The 23,065-nt window shown below is 51.9% G+C and overlaps 1 protein-coding gene across 5 annotated transcripts in view; it reads left to right on the plus strand.

Annotated features, from left to right (window-relative positions):
• The first annotated feature begins 654 nt into the window (after positions 1-654).
• The window catches only part of PTCH1 (patched 1), a 73,607-nt gene continuing 51,196 nt past the window's right edge, over positions 655-23,065 (plus strand). For 2 of the 5 annotated variants that reach the window (XM_030919902.1, XM_030919903.1), the window contains exons 1-2: positions 8,398-9,509; positions 11,089-11,281. In XM_030919902.1, coding sequence (XP_030775762.1) covers positions 9,309-9,509; positions 11,089-11,281 — 394 coding nt within the window. In that variant the 5' untranslated portion in view covers positions 8,398-9,308. Of the gene's footprint in view, positions 1,220-8,397; positions 9,510-10,239; positions 10,433-11,088; positions 11,282-23,065 lie in introns of those variants that run through there. The other 3 variants (XM_030919907.1, XM_030919906.1, XM_030919904.1) reach the window with 3 other exon arrangements.

The raw sequence follows: 23,065 nt of genomic DNA on the forward strand, positions 1-23,065 counted from the left end.
CGTTTCAGTCTTGGGTGAGAGCAGGGCTCTCCGCGAGACCCACCAGCTCCTAGGTGTAGGCCAGTCACCCAAGGCCGCCTGGCACAGGAAGGCATAGTGGGTGGGAGCATTTGGGTGGCATACCCCAGAAACCACAGGAATCGGAAGGGAAAGGGAGCAAATGTCAATCCGTGATTCTTCGGAGCAGCTACCCATCTTGGTTTCCAAGGGACGCCACCTTGGTCTCTTTCAGAAAAAGCGGCTTCCCAGGGACCGACACGAATCCGCACACATCTCGTGCTGAATTCTCCCCGGGAAGGCGCTGTGAACTGTCCAGCTCTCCCGCTCTCCGCCTCCCTGGCGGCCTGTGGGCCTGTCATCTAGAAGGCTCCCAGCTTTTCCGCGCTGCCGTGGGAATGGGAGCAGGCAAGGCTTTGAGAATGCAGGCATGAAAGGTGGTGTTCCTCCGCAGCCCTCTGGGCACCCCCCACTTCCCGGAGCGCTGGGGATGCTAAAAGGAGCTCCCCTGCTTCCCCACACCTCCCCCCACCGGCGTTCTGGCAAGATGGCCAAATGTTAGCAAATAATGTGTGCGGGGGCGGGGGAGCCGAGCACAAGGTGGAGAAGCCGCGGGAGCGCGCGGAGACCCCCCGCCCGGCGGCCCCCCGCAGACAGGGCCGCGGGGGGCGGGGAGGGGGCGGCCAGGCTCGCGGGAGCTCGCCGGGCCGGGCGCCTCCCAGGAAGGCGCGGAGGGGAGCGCCTGTTTACCCAGGAGGGCTGTGCTGATAGCACGTTCCTCGAGTTTACTTTGCTTTCCTTGAGTTTATTGTAAAGGGGTAAAGTTTTCGGATCCGTCACGTGACCCTGACAGGTCCTGCCTATGGCGCGGCAGACCACCCACGCCGAGGGCCATGGAACTGCTTAATAGAAACAGGCTTGTAATTGTGAGTCCGCGCTGCACTCCGCCGAAAGCCTCCGGCGGCCCAGCGCGCCGGGGTTTTTACACTTTCCGTTCCTTTTGTAAAGACGGAGGAGGAGGAGAAGAAGAAGAAAACGGAGGAGAAGAAAAAGACGACAGGGGAGACAAAGAGACCCGCAGCGACAAGGCAAGGGGGAGAAGACGGAGGAGCGGAGGACGAGGAGAGGGGGGCCCGGAAAAAAAGGAATTGATGTGAAATCCAAACCCAGCGTCCGCGCCCTCGGCACCCGCGCTCCGAGCAGGGGTTGACGGCCGGCTATGGTGAGTGCAGCCAGCGCGGCGGCCGCCGACGCCACCTCGCCCTCGCGCGCCGTGCGCCCCGGGCGGCGCGGGGACACGGGGACGCGGGACGCCCCGCGCGGCGGCCAGAGGAGCGAGCCCCAAGCGCCGGGCGGGAGGGGCGGGCCGCGCGCTGGGGCCGTGGGGCCGAGTGGGCTGCGCTGCCTGGGCGCGGGAGCGCGGGTCCCGCGCCTCCACGCTCGCTCGCACGCCCGGGCCCCCGCCCCCGAGGCCAGCCCCGCGGGGCGGGGAGGGGGGGCTGGCCGCGGCAGGCCCCGGCCGAGGAACGGCTCCGAGGGGAAGTCTCACGAAGGGGGTCGCCGGGGCCCCCATTTTCACGCCTGAAAGGGTCGCCACCTTGGCTTCCGCTCATCAGCCTGGTGGTGGCTACTGACTCGCCAGCGGAGGCAGAGCGGGTGATGGAGGGGCTCGTGCGGAGAGTGACAGCGCCGAGGGGAGGGGGCTCGAGGCGCGCGCGCGGAAGCCGCTGCCGGCCGCTCGCGGGAGCAGCCGCCGGGAAGGGCGCACGCTCGCGCCCCGCAGACACGCTCTCGAGCCGGCACGCACGCCTAGGGGAGCGGGACACCCGGGCTAGAAGAGACGCACCTTACCCACCTCCTCTTCCATGCTGCAGGAAAAGGGCCAGAGGGGCTTTTGGAGTTCAGGAAGGGGCGGTGGGTAGGAGAGGTGATGTGTGTGACTCTTGTGCCCACCGATTCCGGCGCTCGGGTGCCTGCCACCCTTACAGAGGTGGGCGACCAGCCCAGTGCTGAGAGTGCAGAGTGCGGCCTCAGGGGAGCCCGGGGGCGGGCAGGACCGATTCGCACCTTACAGACCTGGGCCCAGCGCTGAACCCCAAGACCCCCAGAGACTGTGCCTCTGGGTGACATGCGCTGTGTCTCCACGTATTTACTAGGTTCATGTTTAAAATGATGCTAGCGTGTGGATGAGCACACTCTCATGGAAACTCATCTGTTTCCATCACCTAAGAAGAACTATATGGGTGGGTGGCTGTGGAAGACACCCACAGACCTGTTTCCCTGCACCTGGTAGAGAAGACCGTCTTCCTCCCTTTTTATCCTTTCTTCCTCCCTGGGGAGGAGAAATACAAAAGAACTAGACATAAATAATAAAAAGCCACAATGGGTGGCTCTAAATATTTGATAATTGGATCACTAAGGTCTTGAACTACAATAGTCCTTTTTCAGCATTCTGTGTGTGTGCATTTCTTTTAGGTTTTTATTTATTTCTGTGTTTATTGGCCACAGTAGTTCAGCATGCAATTAATCGCCTTCACAAAGAAAGACAGTGCTTTATGGTGTCATCCTTTCTTATTGCAACTTAAAATTTCTGGGTGGTACTCAGGATAAATTGTTGCCTCAGGTGCATGGAATGCCCAAGTTGTAAAACAAGGGGCTTTCAATTGTGAGTTTGTGTGTGTTCCAGTTGTCACCCAGCTTCCTTCCACAAGGCTATAAAATGCCTTTAAGTCCATGATCTGTTTCAATTAAAATGTTGAATCAAGGTAGACATCAATAGGCCCCACCATTCTCAATTTGGGGTATTAGCTTCATTTCAAACTCACTGTGCGAGGTGTATCTAATTTCTGGTTATAAAGTAGTCATAATCTGACAAGCTCTTTGAACAAAACTTAGAACCATTTGGAATTATTTTGTGAAAAGAAAAAGGCTGTTTTACAAATTATCTTCAACTTTCTACAGATAGATAAACTGATGAGGTTAATCAATGTGGATTAAAATGTCTCCCGTTTTTATCCTCATTCCTCTCTCTCTCTCCCTCTCTCTCTCTCTCACACACACCTTTTATTTTCTCCAGCCTCTGCCACAGTGTATAATGCCCTAGTGAGACGTGTAGGCGTGATGTGTAAACCGGATTAGCAGTATGAAAGAAAGACACACAATAAGCTGGAATTGTTTTACTTCCCTTTCATTTCTCATGCCTATATTTCTAATAAATTTGTTGCTCCAGCAGTGGGTCAAAGGGATCATGTTGCTCAGCTTCTTTTTCATGCAGGACCCAATGGCAGAGATCACTGAAATGAATGGTGTGCCTCCTAGCAAACGCAAAGCTTGATAGAGATATATTAGACAGGGAGATAGAGGCGAGGCGAGGGAAGGATGCAAAACATGTTCAAAGTCTGGGTGTTTCAGGAATACATCTCTATCCATTAGAGGAAAGCAATGTGGGTAAGAATATATTTGGAGAAAGGGGGATCAATGCAGGGGTCAATGCTCTGTTTTCTTTCAAGTTCATAGTAGGCTCTGAACATTCTCTCAGCAGTTGGTGACATGCTTAGCAAGAGAATACCAATAGCTTTTGGCAATACATAAAGTCTAATTCCCCTTTCAAGCTAGTATTTAAACCTGGAGTAATCAATGTGGAGATTTCTGGGACCTTCTCAGGACACTCCCCTCTGCCGCTTTCCCCACCCCCAGCTCACTGTAAGCTCAAAAAATGCCAGTGCTCCCGGGTTTGTGCTGTAGACCCCTCATTTACTCCTTTGTGGAGTTAGGAGCAGCTTCCCATTAAAGGAGATCAGGGGTAATTAGCAGCATTATTTTGACAAGTTGGCTAGAGCTGTTCCCTTTCCTCCAGCCTGGGGAGGGGGGTAAATAAGGGGAGGAAACAGAAGGTGGAAGGGAGTAGGGGAGGGGAGTCAAGCCCAGTAGTTTTACATTTTGTAGCTGCTGAATCTCCCCCCACCCCACCCCCGACTTCCCTGAAACCTTTCAGACTCATTTTCTACCATCACCTTTGAAGAATATATAAAAGCTGCCAATGAGAAAATAATAAGGCATTCTTAGGGAGCCAAGAAAATGTGCTGGATGGTGGTACATTGGCTTGAGTTGAGTCGACTCAACTCTTATTCAAGGTACCTGCTTGGAACTTCTGAAGCCCTGCCTTGACCATCACTCACATCCTGTATCCTGGGCTCCCTATGCAGTAAAAGAATATTGCATCAAATCCCCAATGCTTCTGTCCATCCCACCCTCTCAACAAGAATACTGAAGGACTTAAAATCATGTTTGCAATTCCTTGTATTTCTGGAAGAGAGTATTAAACTCAGTAGGCAAAATTATAAATGGCCCCAGGGTCAAATTACTGGAATACATTTATACTCTGCAAAGTTAGCCAAATTACATTGGATTTTAAAGACTCGTTTGGTTTGATCTGAGAAACAAGTGAAAAGTTAAAATCTCACTGTGGTTTTTCATAACTCCACCAAGTCTGCCTCCTACAATTGCTTACCATTGGAACATCCCAACACAAAGGGCAGATGTTTTATTTCATTGTCATCATTTGGATAATCTGATGTCACTTTTGAAATGTGTGTGGCGTGGCCATGGATATTTGTAGTATTGGAACAGAGAAGTGGGGAGATGTGAGGGAATCCAGAGAGCTTAAGGCATCTGCTTTGAAAACTACACACTCCAATGAAAAGTCTTGGATCATGACTGGGAGACCAAAATGACAATTTATGCATTGAGATGAACTTTACCTGGAAAGGGGAGATGGAACACTCAGCTCTTGCTTCATAGAGGCTGGCAACTCCTGCTGGCTGATAAGGCCCTAAGTTCTCACTTATTTGGTAACTGTCACAAGGGCTGACATGAGGCAGAAGGGCCATTTAAAGGGACTGTCTTCCCAGAGGACACCTTAGCAGGTCTGGCTGCCCCAGTCAGCCTCATCTCAGGTCTGTGGAATCCTTGTGGGTTAGTTGAAGTTAACAAACCCGGTGTGGCACAGCAGTCCCCTGCACAGGGCATGCATATTAAAGCCAACAATGCTTACAAATGTAAATAAGGGCAGATTGATTAGGAACAACATTATCGCTGGGAATGTCGCACTCGCATGCATCAGCAATGAGGCAAATTGGGGGCAGCCTCAGCCCTGACCACCCAAGTCGAGCAGGCTTTTACACTGGCTCCTCTTCCCTTTCTTAAAACGTTACAGAAACAAGGCCAATTAGATCCTCAAAGTAATTCATCTCTGAGTATGAAAAAAGCAGACCACAGGGGAAGCGGCGGGTGGGGGGTGGGGAGATTAAGATAGCGCTCGTTAGAGCCGAGGCTCCGGAGTGCGTCCTGGAACCCACGGGGAGAATTTACAGGCCGGGACCATTGTCTGAGATGCTGAAGAGTTAACCCATCAAACAGCGGGCGAGTGGGCTCTGAAAGCTCCGGGGATCAATGTTCAAAACGTTTAGGAATTAAGTCAAACTAAGGGATATGGGCCTGAGTGGAAGAGGCTTTGCCACTGAAATGACGTGCATGTGGCAGCCGCGGGAACCAGAGGACATGCAGCCGCGTGCGGAGAGAGAGGCGGATCCATTACGGGCACACTGCTTACCATTTCCTTCCAGAACTCCTTCATCCAAGCAGCTATACCGAAATCCCTCTAGTAAAAGATTGAGACGAAACACTAATAGTTTTGGGCCAAAACGTGGTGGAAAAGTTTGAAAAGACAAACATAGCAACGAGTCTGTGGCTACAAGATTCCTTGCCCTCCAGCAAGCTTGAAATGTAAAAAGGCTGACATGCAAAACTAGGGGTACTACCCCTCCCCCAGTTTTTAAAAAGCAATTTCCAGAAGCACACAATGGTTCGACTTGAAGTGTCTGCATAACCGTTCAGTAAGAAAAGCTAGAATAGTAAACTTCTTTTCCTGTTTTGTGCTATTTATCAAACCTAATAAACATCAGGATCGTACTCAAAGATGAAACTGGAAATGTGTGGAGCCGTCTGCGCTCTTTATCAACGCAGTGTCACTCGTCGCACGCTGCCCGCCTGCCTTCCGAGTTTCCGCAGCCCTTCCCCGAGCCACTCACAGAATCACGTGCTCCTTAAGCGGTCTGAGTTTTGAATTTCCGCGCTGGCCCGGTGCTCAGGTCCCCCTCCGGTCCCGCGAACGCCCCCAAATACCTCCACCCCGTCTCCTTCTCTTCCTCGGGACATCCCGCCCTGCCCCCGGTACCGCACACGGTTTGCGGGTTAGGGGGTCGGGGGCACGGCCTCCCCCTGAAGCCGAGGAGGAGAGGCTGGAGGGAAGGTGGCCAGGCTGGTGGGGGAGGGAGCGGGCAGAGCCAGGAAGGAGAAGGCGCAGGCCGAGGGAAGGAAGCGGGGAGGGGAAACCGCCGGGGAGGAAGGAAGGGGGCGGGGAGAGCCGGCGGACGGGCCCCCTGCGGGAGCCGCATGGACCGCCCCGGTGGCCGGCGCGCCCCGCCGCAGCCCCTAGCGCGCCCGGGCCGCCAGCGCGGGGCCGCTGAATGGGCAGGGACTCGTGAGCGCGACCATTGGCCGGCGGCGGGGAGGCGGCGCGGGCATTGGGCAGCGTAAGGGGGCCGGTCCGCCTTCAGGAATGTACTACGGCGCGTCCGGCACGTCCGTCCGCGCCGGCTGGGCGCGCGCCTAGCCTGGGCTCCCGGGAGGCCGCGTTGGAGGCCCGGAGCCCGCCCGGCGCACCCGCCTCCCTACCTGCTCTGCCCTGGCCGCGCGGGCGCGGGGAGTCCCGGAGCCGGGCGCGCGCGCGCGCGCACCCGGTCACACGTGCGCGCGCACACAGGGCCTCCCGGCGCGGGGTCACGTGGCCACCGGAGCTCCGCCTTCTCCCTGCTCCTCCCCCTTTCCCTCCATCTGGGTTTCTTTCTTTCCTTTCCTTTCCTTTCTTTCTTCTTTTTTTTTCAATGAACACACACCGTGTGCATCTTAAAGCCACACCGCCCCATTTCACGACTTCACTAGGCTTCTCGCTACTGCGGGTCCTTCTGCAGTTCAACCCCGTTTTTTTAAAAAAAGAAAGTGAAGCAAATGAAGGGTTTGCGGGGGCTCCTATCGCAGGGAGGATCGTAGTAACTTGCAAACGTAAGAAAAACACATTCCACTTTGCGAAAACAAAATTTTTTAAAAATAAAAAGCCTAGTTGTGTAGACGTGTCTGACTCCAGGATCCATCTCAAAGGGTCGCGTGTTTTCCTCCTCCGCGGGAAGCGAATCCCCGGGATGTCTTGGTGACACTGGACGCGGTGTCGGGACAAACCCTCGCGATCCGCGCAGTTTGTTTTGAATGAATCCAACATCGGGGCATTATAATCTCCTACGTCATACTATTATTAAATATAACATGCATACCGGGTTTTGTAAAAAAAATTGCTGTATAAACATCCGGTTAATAAAAAGGGGGGTACAAATGAACCCAAAATAATCAGGAAAACTTTACTCTCTCAAGGAAGCAATTACGTTTCTCTGAGTTGTAAAAAAGGATTCTGTTGTTTTTCTTTTACTTATGTCACATTCGAGATTCAAATAAAAACGCCTCTGCCTCTACAAGACTGCTTCGGTGTCTGGATTCCACGTTTATAGAACACTGACTCCTTCAAACCAAGACTGTACTGTCGGTTTTTTTTTTTAAAGTTGGGGGAGAAAGCGGCGGGGGGAGGGCAGACGGATTTGAAGAAAGGGTGGCTTTTCCCAACGTCTTTGCTTTCCTCTTTAACTTTCCATTCTGTTTATCTTAATGCGAGGCGTCGTTCCCTGCAAGAGCCTAAGTCTTCCCTTTAGTTATAAAAGAAAAGAGAGGAGGAAAAAAAAATCTGGCACACACTGGCGCACTATCCAGCACGCTGTCATTATTGGTGCAGGCCTGGGAATGCGAGCCGGACCTCCCAGTATTTGCTGCAGCTTGAGGCCAAGGTGCCTCTGAAAGGCTTTTCTTTGAGGAATTTCAGAAATTGTTTAAGCGCTTAAAAAAATATTACATTTCCCCCCGTGTCTACCGCGAGGCAAATGTTCGTGTGTGTGCGTGCGCGCGCGTGTGTGCGTGCAAAGGGCATCCCACAAAAAAGAAGACACTGTTGAAAAGGCAAGGAATAAGAGAGAAAGGAGGGGGAGCATTCCTTAATGGAAGTATTGCATGCGAGAAGGTTGGCGCTCTCAGAGGCTGCCCCGAAGCCGGGGATGCACACACTGGGTTGCCTACCTGGGTGGTCTCTCTACTTTGGTGAGCTGTTGCTAAGCAGCTAATAATAGTCATGTTTGCTGAGTAATTTCTGCCCTCCGCGAGCCAATCGCGTCGCAGAAACCCAAGCCATCTGACAGCCCCGGGGGCGGGAGCTCCAGCCTTTTTCTCTTTCGCTCGCTCTCTCCCCCTCCACCCCCTCCCCTCCTCCTCTTCTTTCTCCAAATGGAGAGAGTTCTTTTTTTTCTTCTTCCATCTCATCTATTGAATCAAGGAGCTGCTGCGGCCGCTGCCCGCTGCACACACACAGAGCGGAGTCCCCAGGTCCCGGGAGCGAGAGAGGCGCGCTGCACGGGGACAGAATGGTCCAGCGGGTTGCCGAGGAGCACAAGAAAGCAGAGTCCGGGACCGAGCAGCCACCGCGAACCCAGCAGCCAGAGCCCGAGCAGCCCGAGCAGCAGCTCCTGGATCCGCCACCGCCAGCAGCAGCCACCGCGGGAGCAGCGGCAGCGGCGGCTGCCCCGGCCCGGCAGCGCTGAGACCCGCCGGGCACCCTCGGACCCCGCGGCGGCGGCGGCTCTGCGCTTGCCCTCCGCGGCCGCTCGGGCGACCCGGGAGGCGCCGAGGGAGCCAGCGCGGCCGGCGGGAGCGGCGGGGATTCGCTGGCTCTTTCTGCAGTGAAGGGGTCGCGGCGCGGGGCGGGGGGCGGGTAGGGGGTGTTGGGGACCGCAAGGAGTGCTGCGGAAGCGCCCGAAGGACAGGCTCGCTCGGCGCGCCGGCTCTCGCCCTCCCGCGAACTGGATGTGGGCAGCGGCGGCCGCAGAGACCTCGGGACCCCCGCGCAATGTGGCAATGGAAGGCGCAGGGTCTGACTCCCCGGCAGCGGCCGCGGCCGCAGCGGCAGCAGCGCCCGCCGTGTGAGCAGCAGCAGCGGCTGGTCTGTCAACCGGAGCCCGAGCCCGAGCAGCCTGCGGCCAGCAGCGTCCTCGCGAGCCGAGCGCCCAGGCGCGCCAGGAGCCCGCAGCAGCGGCAGCAGCGCGCCGGGCCGCTCGGGAAGCCTCCGTCCCGGCGGCGGCGGCGGCGGCGGCGGCGGCAACATGGCCTCGGCTGGTAACGTCGCCGAGCCCCAGGACCGCGGCGGCGGCGGCAGCGGCTGCATCGGTGCCCCGGGCCGGCCGGCTGGAGGTGGGAGGCGCAGACGTACGGGGGGGCTGCGCCGTGCTGCCGCGCCGGACCGGGACTATCTGCACCGGCCCAGCTACTGCGACGCCGCCTTCGCTCTGGAGCAGATTTCCAAGGTGCATTTCAGACTCTCTCCTCTCTTCCCACTTTCTCTTCCCTCCTCTAACTCTTTGGGATCGCCCCCGGCACGCACACACACACACACACACACACACACACACACTCACACCTCTCCAGGAAAAGCAGCAGACAAGTGGGGATTGAAAAATTCAAACCCTCCCTCTGGTCCTGGGAGGAAAGGGCTGTCTCAGGTCCGCAGGGGGTGGAGGTGTGTGCGCGCGCGCGTGTGTGTGTGTGTGTGTGTGTACACACGCCCTCCCCGGCGTGCCTTTTCCGGAGCACTGGAAAGCCGTCCACGGCGGACCACCTCAAGGGCGGCCGTGGTACTGCCCTGCCCCGTGCCCCCTGCCCTGGAACTCCCTCCTCCTGCGCCCCTGCTCCTATTTGCAGCCTAAACCCCTGTAATGCCACATTTCTTAACATCTTGGAGGGGGAGGCGGAGTGGAGAGAGGCGGAGAGAGGAAGGGGGGAGGGAGCCGAAATAAAGGTGGTTTCCTTTTTTGGCAGCCGGTTTTGCTTTTGTTGAGCATGAAATCTTTGCTCCCTTAAAAAATTATTCTCGGAAAAAGACATTCCCCGTGTTTTCCAGGTTTTGAGCCGCCTCTCCTCAGGGCCTGGTAGGGGGAGGGAAAGTTGTAAACAAATTGCCACCTTAAATTCGCGGTGCGAGTCTGCGGAACGGCCGGGTTCATTGTGTTTACGAGGCTCGCTGAAATGTGTGGAATCCGGGGAAGGCGAGCACCCAGACGGGGGCCCGCCGGGGCCGCGGCCAGCGCCGGGGAAACGCCGCGCCGGGGAGCAGCCTGTGCCGGCCTGGGCCCTTCCCTGTGCACTCGGCTGTTTTTTACGTTTAACCAGAAAGGAAGGGAGAGGAGGGAAAGATCCATGTGGCCGCCCTCTTCCGATCACAAATATTGTCGTAAGTTGCAGATGGCTGCCCCACTTCCTAATTCAGCTCACACAGCCTCTTCCAACGCTATGGAAAAGCGTCGGGAGTGAACTCCGGCGGCCGCGCTCACCACGTGGATCCCCACTTCCTACCACTCTAGGCGGGGGTCCAGTTGGGGGAACCCGCAATATGTTGTTCCAAAGCGCGCTCGCCCCTAGCGCCCGTCCCCGAGGGTGATGGACGGAACAGGACTGGTTTGCTGGCTCCTGAACCTTGGGTTCCATCGCTGGGATTACGCAGCCCCTCCCTTCTCAGGTCTGGGGTGAATATTGCCTGTGTCTAGTGGTTTCTCTCCTCTCTACCTCGGCTTCCTCTTCTCCTGGATTGCAGCCCCAGTGCCCCAAGTCGTACTCAGGGATCCCGCGGGTGGGGGCGCCCTGATGTCCCCGAGGTGCAGCTCCCACGCTGCGGCCCGGATTTGATTTATGACCGAGCCCGGCCCCCCACCCCCACCCCCATGACGCTCAGGTCCGCCGGGGCTGCAGCCTCGAGGGCGAGTCCGTGTGCCGCGGCCACCCGCGCCCCCACGGCTGTTGGGGGCTCACCGGGCGGGTGCGCGCGAGCGGGCGTGGGCGCGCGGGCCGCGACTCCCCGGCGCTCACTCCTCCCTTCTGCTTCGTCCCCAGGGGAAGGCTACTGGCCGGAAAGCGCCGCTGTGGCTGAGAGCGAAGTTTCAGAGACTCTTATTTAAACTGGGTTGTTACATTCAAAAAAACTGCGGCAAGTTCTTGGTTGTGGGCCTCCTCATATTTGGGGCCTTCGCGGTGGGATTAAAGGCAGCGAACCTCGAGACCAACGTGGAGGAGCTGTGGGTGGAAGGTAAGAGCGCCCGCCGCGGCGCCCGCGCCCCCGGCCCGGTCCCTCCTCGCGGTTGATAGAGATATTCGCCAGCGCACACCTAGAGCCCGGCTGCGGCCGGCGAAACCCCCTGCCCGCACCCCGGGGATTGTTTATTGTTTGGGCGCCTGGCCGGGAGCCAGGCCCGCCCGACAAAGACCGCGCTGTAATCTACTCGGGGCGCTGCGCCGGCTGAGGTGTGGTGGGAGAGAGCGGCGGGGGCGGGCCGGGGGCGCGGGGCCCCTCCGGGACGGACCACTCCGCGCGCCGGGGGCCCCGGGGCCCGCCGCCGCCGCCGCCGCCCGCCTGGGCCGCGCCCCGAGACGCGCCCCGGGGCTGGCCTCTCCCAGCCGGGCTCCCCGGCCCGGCTTCCTTCTCCTCCCCACCCCCACCCACCGCGTCCAAAGAGAGAGGAGTCGGGGGGAGCCAGAGGCCACCCCTCCGGCTGGCTGGAGTGTGCGCGCCCCCGGCGGCCGCGGCCGGCGCGCTGGGGAGGGCCGGGGGCGGGCGCAGCGCGGGCCTGCGGAGGCGGCGGCGTGTGTGGTCCTGTTTTTGGACAGCTTTCAACTCTGAGGGAAAAAAACATTTGTCTCAAGGTACAAAAAAAGCGGGGTGGGGGTGGAAGGAGTGGAAAAAAAAATAGTAAGGCACAGACTGGAACGCATGTTTGCAAAGTAGATTAATGTTTCCTCGCGGGTGGGGCCTTTTGACATGGAATTATTCTGGGAGAAGGCTGCATTTTGCAGGCAAAGGAAAGAAATGTTTTAAGAACGCGAGGTTGAAGGGACCTCTTGGAGGGATTCTACCAGTCTTTTTCCACGGCCCTCAGTTTTAGAGTTCTTGGGACCTTTCTTAGCAAAGGAGTTGCAGATTTAAAATAGATGTGTATTTTTTCGAAGGCAAACATTTTTACATTATTTTGGTGACACAGGTTTCCATTTTTTCCCCTGCTGGTTGTTTCTTATTTATCTTTTTGGCAAATTCCAAATCCTGCTATTTGGAATCATTTTAACCCTAAACACCACTTGGGGCATCCCTTACCTTACAGGAGGGTGGTAGGGGAGAGTTGAGGTGACTGTAGATATTTCAAACCAAAGTGCCTGGAGCAGTCCCCCGGGCAGCATGTGGAAGCTGAGGAGTTATGCGCCTAATCGCTTCAGTGACCCCTTTCAGGATGCTGTTGGAGACGAACCCTGGAGAATATATCCTTAATCTCTCCTTGTTTGTGAAGATTCAGCTTGCGGAGTTTTGCAAGCCTGTGGTGGAGTTGGAGTATTTAATTGAGAAGTGACAATTAAAATAATAGTCTACGTAATTAAGACAAAACATTCCTGCCTTAAGTAGTTTGGTAATTAATACAAAAGCGTTCTTTGGATTGAATCCATGGAGTAATTTACTTCAGTTCAGCGATTCAGTATCACTGGTAGATAAAAGAAGGGTTTTATCGAGCAGCTATTATGCTCCTAGCAACAAGTTTCCTGAGCACCTATGATGTCCCTAGCACTGTGTTAAGCACCATAGGAGACTCAAGTGTGTGCGACACTGCACAATTTAAAACTATTAGAATTCGATGCATTTGGACTACATTTGGGTTCACAGTTGAAATGGGCTGTGGGAGCTTCCATGGAAGTGGTGAGGAGACCGGTGGGGGAAGGAGGGCATTTTAGGCATGGGCATGACACACCAGCAGGGGCCCCAGCTGAGGAGTTTGGAAGTGATGTGATTGGCTAGACTGTAGGGGCACTGCCATAGATTCTGGGACAGAATAGGGCCTGAGAACAGGGAGGGCCGGCTCATCCACCACTTTCCACCACTTGATCCAACCTGTGTTTGTTGCCATCTGATGAGGATGACAAAACGTGATTTTGTGTTCTTAGCAAGTTTTCAGTGGACCTTTAACACGTTGAAGGAGAGAGATTTATTTTCTTAACGTTGCATATTTCTGGAAATAACTTGCTTTCTGCGTAACACGACCCATTTCAAGTCCTGGAAGGAGATGCAGTGTGCTTCCAAGCAGTTTTATGGGAGCTGCCAGTTGTATAGTGAGAGGGAGTAGAGTTTTTCTTTTTCAGTGGACTGGATGAGGAGACTTCTGAGGGGCACACTCACTTTGCTTACTTTTGGCAGTTCCAGCATGGCTGACTGGTTCTTGGGCCAAATGTTATTTACTCTGTACTAATACTGTCACTTGTTGAGCAACTGCCATGTACCAGGCATTTGTTATATATTGTCACATGCCTTGCAACTCAATAAAATAGCTGTCTGTTATTACTTTATTTTGTTTCTCTAACATGATAGTGGATGTAATGTCTTTATGATGAGGATTGTCCCGTTTTACAGATGGGAAACTATGGGTTGCTGTGTGTCTCCAGGTCTGTTTTGCCTACTGATGACATAAGTCACTTGTGCTCCTGTTGCCCTGTCCTTGATCTCATTCATTCATTCATTCATTCATTCCGTGCTAGATTAGATTCTCTCTCCCCCTAAAGAAGCGAGTTTCGTAAATGCAGATAAACCCAACTAGATAGGTGACTATACGACAGTAGCCATATAGATTTAATTTCATTTCAAAGCAGAAGTAACTGTGTAGAGATCTTGTTTGTGACACAGTGAGCTGAGTGTTCACGTCAGCAGTAAGTAGTGTGAGCATTTGCATTCAGGAGTGAGAAATCTGCTGTCCTAGACCTCAGTAGATGTCCGTGAATTGAATTGAGTAGCAGCTCCAAATTTAAGTTCATTTTGTGCATCTGTCTCATAGATAAATTCCTCATGGCGATCAGTAAAGAAATCTGTTAGATGGTGCTTTGTTAAGAGGTACGTTGTTCTGAAAGTTCTAGACATGAATTTTTATATGAACTGGGCAAGAACAGAGTGCTTGCTACACAAACGAAATGGATAGAGGTAGCATATTGCCCTAGTTAGAAAGCAACAGAAGAAAGTAAAGTATGAGATTTTAAGGGGAGAGGGATGCTGAGGGATAGTTTGGAAGAACCTCTTTCTCCTGCGATTTAAAATCACAGGAGCATGTGTGTGTATGCACATTGTCTTATTCTGCATATCCTCATATCTGCCAAAGTCATGTTAATGTTATCTTTTTAATACAGCCAGCAAATTAAAGGGATCTACTCAAAAGGCTGTATCTTCAAATTGACTTGCATGCTTTGTTTAACATGCTGGGGAAATGTGGCTTTATAAAGAGTTAGACTACATCAGCCACAATGTGGAGACTAATACATGCTAGATGAGGAAGAGTCCATGTGCGTGCGCGCGTGTGTCCATGTGTAGGCATTGGTGATAAGAATTACTGTATTCTGTTGTTTAAATGTCCATATAATGCTTGCCTTTTAAGAAACTGTCAATTACATGTTAAGATACCAGCTTGAATGTTAGGGTTATAGTGTTTGCAAATCAAAATTGTCAAATCAGTTTCACATATATTGTGGAGTAGTGAGGTTTGATAGAGAATATGTTGACTAATGTAGTGGGCATCTGCTATTGCAGAAACACACGACCATGGCAGCAAGGTGGGGGAGAAACTAATTGTCATTGTATAAAAATAGAAGCGTTCATTCTGCACATGTTCTCAGTACCACCACTGGTTCTGCACCGCCATTGCAGAAAGCTCTCCAGAGAGATGTTGGTGAAAAGCCACAGTCTCTGCCCTCAGGGGAGCTCCATCCAAACGTTCAGCAGGCACATGGACTGGTGTGTGGGTGGTTAACATGAAGGACAGCAGTGCCAAAATGGCAGGAAAATCGGGGATATCTTCCAGGATGGCCTCAAGGGTGGAGGCCTGAGCCAGGCACAGGGGCTGGAGGGGAGAGGGGAGGGGGCTTTCCAGGCAGAAGGAACAGCATGGGCAAAGGCTCAGAGAACAGGAATGTGGTCTCTTGGAGGGCAGCCATTGCCTGCCTTTGTGGGGTGGTTGAGATTGGGTGGGAGCCTGGAAGCTGGGCTGGTCCCTCAGGGCCATTTCACAGAAGTCTCCCTGCTTGAGCTGGGGGCTGTCAGCGCTGCCTGCGAGCCATCCCTGTCTCATGAGTGTGCTCACATGTTGGCCTCTAGTGTTTTCCCTGGACCGCTGAGTGCTTCACCTGGATCTCACCCTTCTGGGCACAGACCGATGTTATTTTTAATCTTGCCTATTTTTTTGTTGGTATTTCCTTTTTGTTGAGCAGTTTTAGCCCATCTCCCTCAGTATCTATTTCTTTTCATATCAACTCCCTCACTCCAGCCCCCCTCAGACACAAGTTTCTTGTCAAGCTTCTCCAGCGATAGAACATTCATTTATCTCTGAGCTTTTTGTTTTTTCTAGAAGTTTGCCCAGCTCCTGGCCTCCTTTTCTGCAGAGGGCAACAGCCTTGAAATGAATCCATATTGCCTTGGTGTTTGGATGTTAACATTGCTGCAGGCCAGCGTCGGGGGGGGAGGAGGCAGGTTGTGATTTTGACTTTTTTTTTTTTTAAGGAAAATAGAAGAAATTGTTTTTTTGAATACTGCATGATACGTGTAAGTGCTTTCCAGTTTGTACCTTGCTAGTGTTAACTCTTCCAGTGTTCTTGAACTCAGGCAATCAGTTGGAGGAGATAACTGAGTTTCACCACTCCTTCAATTTGGAGCAAGGTCCCTCAGCCTCAGGACTATTGACGTTGGGGCTGGATCATCCTCTGTTGTCGGGGGCTGTTCTGTGCACTATAAGATGTTTAACAGCATCCTGGCCTCTACCCACTAGATGCCAGTAGCACCCTCCCAGTTGTGACCACCAGTGTTTCCAGTCATTGCCAGATGCCACTGGGGGAGAGGGTGTACCAAATCATCTCAGTTGAGACCCACTGGTTTAGATGCTAAAAAGATTTTGACTGGAAGACCCATGCTGTGCAGATGGAAGATGTTTATGATGATGCAGTTGTGGCTACAATACATTGCAGAGATGCGAGAGTATTAGTCTCTTCTTTAAGATAACCCCCCCCATCCCATTCCTGTATTTACTGACCCAGATAACTGTTTTTCTTAGAGTGACATTAAACATCAAAGAAAAACACCATGACGGGTCGAAAGAGGAAAGAGGCCGTGGAGGAAAGAAATGCTTTATAGTTGGGTACCTTTTGGTGGGGATATCTAAATTTGCAGAAAGACTGGTTCCACCTCAACCTCAGTAGCCTGAAGGTTTTTAGCATCTCCAGAGAGATGTTGGTGAAAAGCCACAGTCTCTGCCCTCAGGGGAACTCCATCCAAACATTCAGCAGGCACATGGACTGGTGTGTGGGTGCTTTAATAGAAGCTTTAATAGAAGACACCGCTGCCCTTGTGCATATTGAAATAACAGCTTCTTCCGAAGCCTGGCTAGCGTGTGAACTCTTTGGTGGTGTCATTCTCCTCCAGCTGTTTCTGTCACAAACCACTCCCCCTTGTCCCCCCAGGAGCCCTTATGGAGCAGAACCAAGGGACAGCAAGGGACCAAGGCGTCCCAGCCAGAAGGGCAGCATGGACTCTGCTGTCACTGCCCTTCCACAGTGAGCACCTGGTTTCTTTTCTCTGGGGCTGCCATTTTCGGGGCATTTCACAAGGGACAGGAAGAAAAATGCAGCTCCTTTCTGCTCCCTGGGCCCTGCCCCGCCATACATGGTTTGAAAGGAAAAATATGCTTGGATAGGCATTTATTCGTTTGCACTAGTGCATATGTACATTTAGATGGAAGAAGTTGTGGGGTCTCTTTGATATTTGGAGAAAAACAATTGGAAATGCGAAGTTACCAATGATTGTTTAAAAAAGAACAAATAGCCCTCAGGTGTCTTCTACACAGGGCAGTTGACCCTGCAAATCCTCCCCATGTCTTTGCTATCTGCCATTCTTGACCCTTCAACAAGTTGAGGGGACAGGTTGGGTAATGGGGTGTTTCAGACACATCAGATGCCGCCCGGAGGCTCCAGAAGATGACGGCTTCCAGATGTATGAACAGCCTGATCCGTGTGTTTAGATTATGCGCCACAGCTGATGCCGAGATGAATGCTGGCTGGACAAGCCACAGGAGATTCGTCTGCTTTCCACAATGCCATGTTTATGTTTCATGTGGGTTTCTCCTTCAAAGCTGACCTGCCTGTGACCCCAGGCTCTGTCCACTCGGGGCAAGCTGAAACTCGTCTGCCCTGCTCTCCTGCTTGTGTCGGGGTAGGGAGAGTCACAATGGGGCAGAGAAAGGGGGCGCTCTGTGGCCGCCTCCCGCCTCACCGTGCTACTGTCTGCCCCGATGTAGCCCCGATGAGTGTTCAGTTCTACTCCGGATGTGTTTCACTGTAAAAGGGTTTTGGCTTTTAAAACAAATATGGAAATATTATAAAATAACTGGAAAGGGGACCAGATTTAATAGAAGCCACTTTGCATAAATGTATTATTTTAATTTCTGGCACTCTTTTGACACTATTTAGGGGGAGAAAAAGTTGAGGGAATTCCAGCTGTGTCAGACACCCCCACACAATAACCATAGCTGTGTTGTCCTATTATAATACTATTAATGTTTTCTGTGCCCCTCACTGGCTCCCAGAACCTCTGCTGCCTCCTCCCCCTCCCCCCTTCCCTCCTGCCCTTTCTCCCACCCACCCACCCACACACACACCCACCCACCCACTCTCAGCTGCCCACGTCATTTCCTTCCAAGTGGATCTCTGCAGTTACTAGTGTGAACTCTGCAATGGTTGTAAGTCTGGCTAATCACAAACTAAGAGGAGGGAATGAGAACATTTATTATTTCAAGCCGGCTGCGGGAGATACTAGATACAGAGCTGCCATTTGCATCCTTGGAATTCTTATTTTGGTTAGGGTTGGTTCCAAGACCACACTCTTTGATGGGCTCTTGGCAGAAGATGTGATTCCCCTGTTGAAGAATCATGACTTTTTTTAATGGACTGCTGATGCAACTTTAAAATCCATTGACAAGTTTCTTCAACCCATACCACACCGCCAGAGAGAGTGGGAAATAAGTCTTGGTCCCCTGCTTGTATTGCTTACTGTGGCGCATGGACAGTGGAAGAACCGGGTTCCGTAGCATTTCTGAGAAGGTGAGTGGAGCACAAACCATGGCTTTCCCTCCCAGGTGCCCCACTTCAGGTTTTCCTTGCTTAGAACTCCCACCAAAGCCAGTGGGCACAAGGAGCTTGGCTAGATCAAAGACGATGGAATTCCTTATCCAGATTTTATGGTCCATCCTCATAAGAGGTCTTGGTTGACATCCAGAGAGCAGAGGGCTTTGCTGGTGAGGGCACTTCTGCCTGCAGGAGGAGGAAGCTCTGCAGGATTCCCTCGGTGGGAACATTGCTTGAATACACAGATATAATCAGGGTCATCAAAATACAAACACTTCTGTTACTTTCTCTTCTAATCTTTGAATTTGGGTGCTTACAATAATACTTACTGGATTTTTTTTCTCTTAAATTGGATTGAGGGCGCTTTTTTTCCTTTACACTGCAATGTCTCATGCCTTCCGTAAGCAGAATACTGCCATTGAGAAACTGCTGGGCTGTGGTGGGGGATTTTAGGAGTCTGGTGGACAGGAAGATGTGCCCCATCCTTAGTCCCTCCAGGAAGGAGTATGACTGTTTCATTTGGAGTTTAGAGCATGGCTGGAGAAACAGCTGACATGTGTTAGGGAAACTATTGTTGGTGGGCAGTCAGATACCTGCTAATGAATGGCAAGTTTGTCGTTGGAGAGATTTATAATGTGGGGGCAGGACCTTATTTCTAATCCAGAAACCCAGGTGTGAGTTGGCCCAAATAGTCCGCTCTGCATGTGGGTCCTGTAATGCCACTGCTGTGAAAGCAAGGCTAGTGAGAAGCAGGTCCCCATACCACAGTGCAAGCTTTATTTATTATTGTTAGGATAAATGAAAAGAAGCAGTAGACTTACCCAATTTAGCAACCAAGATACTTTTCAGTTATTAATGAAACATGTACAAAAGTAAGCAAAAGGAACTGGAAATGGGCTTTGTTAAGTCAATGTGCATGGCTTTTTTTTCCCCTTAAATCATTGCTTAAGGGCTTCTGGCCCCTAGCTCAGGAATCCTGCCCAAAAATGCCAGATGTATTACACAGTCAAGTATTGCAATGTAAACACCGCTCCGTGCCATGAGGCAGGGTGGTCCATCTCCTATTTAAGAAGAGTGCGATATTGAGAGGATGGGGGGTGGGGGGTAAACCCTGCGCTTTGCAGTGAGCACAGTAGTGGTTGTGTCACTTGTGTTTTTGGCTGCACAGTCAAGATGTGAAACTACAAAACCCAGATAAACACATTGGAATGGCAAAGAATAGCAACTTGAATTGGGATGCCAAACAAATCAGTGTGGCTTGGGTAGTGTTGCTTCATTGGGTCAGAGAAGTGTATAAAATGTGGGACAGAATGGAGGGTGGAGAGAGACAAGAGTGCTCTTGTCACAGCAGCATCTTTAAGTTGCGCGAGCATCCTGTTTTTCATTTGCTGGTGGTTAAACGGAAAGGTGTGCGGAAGCGAGGCCAGAGAGCCCGAGCCTCGGGGTGACCTCCTCCATGGGAGGAAGCCCGCGGGGTGGGTGCACCTTCCAAGCGTGGAAAGCTGACGGGTCGCAAAGCCAGTCTGGTGTTGTGCAGCCCGGAGGGGTGTAGCCCACAGTATATTCTGAAGTAAATGGCCTTCCAGTTTTCTCCTGCTTTCTGCATTTCTGAAGTAAGGAGTCTGCTAATGATGATTGTTTGGAGGTGAGAAAGTCACTGGCACTTTGGGCCACCCTCCGGTAAAACGTGTCGTACGATGCTGCCAGCAATGACAAGAAATCGGAGTGTCCAGATATGACCTGTCCATCCAGATAGCCTAATATGAAGCAGCCCTGAGAGTGACTACGTTCGGGGTTTTTAAAAATTAATATGAACATGTTTTGTGAGTTAGGAAGAAATAGGATTTCAGTCTGAATTTGGGGAATTGTTGAAATACCTGCACCAATATTCTCCTGATTAAGAAATTTATTCTACAGAGTGATCTGAGGAAACAGCTTTAAGAAATGGTGATGATAAATACAGGAATTTTGAGATGAAGGAAAATGTAGGCTTCTTGACTCCCTCTTTCTCCTCCCACCACTGTTTTTTTTCTTTTGTGAATTCTTCCACATTCCCACCCCCACTCCCTGATTTCCTCTGCTCCTTTAGTGGGAAACCAGCAACCTTCACAAAATAGACTCAAACATCACACAGCCTCTTTTTAAATAGAGGCTTTCTAAGAGAAAATAACAAAAGAATTTTTCCTAGCTGCCTAAGAAATTATTTCTTTCTTCTTACTTTATTTTCCTCATGAGATTTACACATTGTTGTAATAAATAAAAAATGATAAATACGATAGCATCATTTTGGTCTACACATGATCCAGAAAAAAAAAATTGCACATGTTTAATACCTTGCTTAATTGCAAACAAAGCTTGCAATTTGAGAGAATTGGGATTAGGGCTAAATATCTATTAACTGCTCTTTCTAGAGATTTGGGGAATAGGATGACCCTTTTTTTTCCTTTTTTTTTTTTTTTTAATAGGCTACAGTTTCACATGGCTCCCAAAAGAAATCTCTCTCCCTTTTTGTTTCCCACACCAATTGATTTATCATTTTGCTTGCAAGCAGATCCAGAATGTTAGGGCAAGAACACACTCACTTTTTTCTCGTAACTTTTTTGTTGCGGACCGAAACCAGTTGACTTGAATAAATTTTTCTGAGGCCTGAATGTAGCCAGCAACGTGGAAAAATCTTGCCATTCAGGGCCCTCTGAATGTACATTTCAGCCACACAGTAAGCTGCATTGGGAGGCGCTGGACTGCTAAATGCAACCATTTTTCGCAGCAGCGAGTTAGACAGGTGATTAGCATAATTAGCACCGAGCAGCTATACATATGGTAATGCTGAGTGTGTAAATGCCAGCTGCGGTGTAAAATTTATGTCAGGGGTCGGCAGGGCTGTGCGAAAGTATTGTGTTCCAGCTGCAGGTCAGGGCCGCCAAAGCTTACCTCCTTTTCTCTTGTTGGTGAATACGCCAAACAGAAGAGAAAGACAGAAATATAACAGATACGGCTTTGATGGGACAGCCCAGTTCTGTGCAAGAGGGACTGCTCTATAAAACACACACTCGCACACACTTGCAGAAATCCCATTACTTTCTGTAGAAATTGTGTGTTTACTTCACACAGGGTCCAGATGAGTGGGGCCAGGATGGAGGTAGGTAAATGATTCCCTGGGAGGAAAAAAATTCAGTCATTGAAGTTTTAAAAGGAGTTAAAAGTTCTGTTTTGTTTTTCTCTCCATCCTTTTACCCCCCACACCATTCCCTCTACCACTCTCCTGCCCACATTGTCTTACTTCACGTTAGATGGGGGCATATCCTTGCTGGATGGGATAGCTTTGGTCCTTCAGAAGAAGAGGAACTAACCATCCTGGAGGTGTTAGCCTGGAATAAAATACAAGGTTTCAGCAGTGCAACTCTTCCCAAACTGTTTGACTAGCTTTAGAAAGGGGCTAGAAGGTTTTTTGTGGGCTTTTTGTTCTTCCTCTGGGTGGTTACACGTACTCGCCTACCCATATTTACTCTCCCTGCCTCCACTGTCAGACCCACCAAATTCTTCATAGATTAAAAAAAAAAAAAGAATCACATAGGTTTCTTGTTTGAAAGAAGAATAGTCTTGAATGGCTCACACACTTTGAAATGCATGATGTGGGAATGTATTGCTATGATGAGTTTATACATTTTGCACTCCAGGCATTTTCTCTGCCACGCCCCCACCTCCATCCTCCCCCCTTTTTTGGTTGGTGGCTATAAGGAGTGGTGGTGTTGACAGAATATAGTTCACACCACGCTGACCCGGTGATGAAACTTCCTCACGGCACCAGGGGGTCCTTATGTACCGGCCCCTAATCCAGCTAATCCTGATGGCAACAAAATCATGAAAGTGGCCCCCAGTGACGTGAGTCTCCCTGCACAGATGCAGAGGGAAGGAACAGTGCAGGAGATAAATGAGGCCAGCGTGGTGTTCCCCGGAGGCCAGGGAGCCTGCGTGCGAAGGTGGAGACTGGCATTGTCTTCTCCCCCATGCGGGCTCAAGTGGGAGGCCAATGAAGAGAGGCGCAGGCTGGATAATGGCAAGAAGACTGCTGAGAGCTGAGAGGCGATGTCAGCCCCACGGAAGCTGGGAGAAGGGAGCTGGGGTTAATGTTATGCAGTGCCTGAGTGCTGTGATGGAGAGCCTGCCGGGGAAGCACTTGGGTTTTGTTGGTGGTGGGTTGCTTTCTGTTTCTGTTTTTTAAATGAAGACTTCAGGAGGTTTCAACTAAGCTTGATGAAAACACGCTGTGTTGGTTCCTGGGTTCTGCTGCCTGGTGGAGTGTGGCCTCTGAGCCCGCGTGCGCTCTGCATCTCACCTCTGGGCGCGCCCACTTCCTGCAGAGCCACGGGACCTGGGTGTGCCTCTGCCTGCCTGTGGCGCTTGAGCGGCCTGGTTGCACCTGAGGTTGTGGTAGAACCTGGGACAGTTCCCAGCTTGGAAGGTACGCCGTTCCGGATGGAAGACGTTTCCGCCTGTGCCCTGCAGGAAGTCAGCAACGTTCTTGGGCCTGTCTCAGGTGGCGCGGTGCACAGCCCTCATTTGCCAGTGTGGCAAGTAACCAAAGAAGAAGGGGCCTCCTGGCAGATGCAGTGTTGTCTTGGGAACTCATGGCTCCGTGGGAGCTGGTGGGAGCTGCGACAGGCAGCAGGTCCAGCGTGGGCAGAGT

Source organism: Rhinopithecus roxellana, chromosome 16, assembly GCF_007565055.1.
Source record: "Rhinopithecus roxellana isolate Shanxi Qingling chromosome 16, ASM756505v1, whole genome shotgun sequence".
NCBI lineage: Eukaryota > Metazoa > Chordata > Mammalia > Primates > Cercopithecidae > Rhinopithecus > Rhinopithecus roxellana.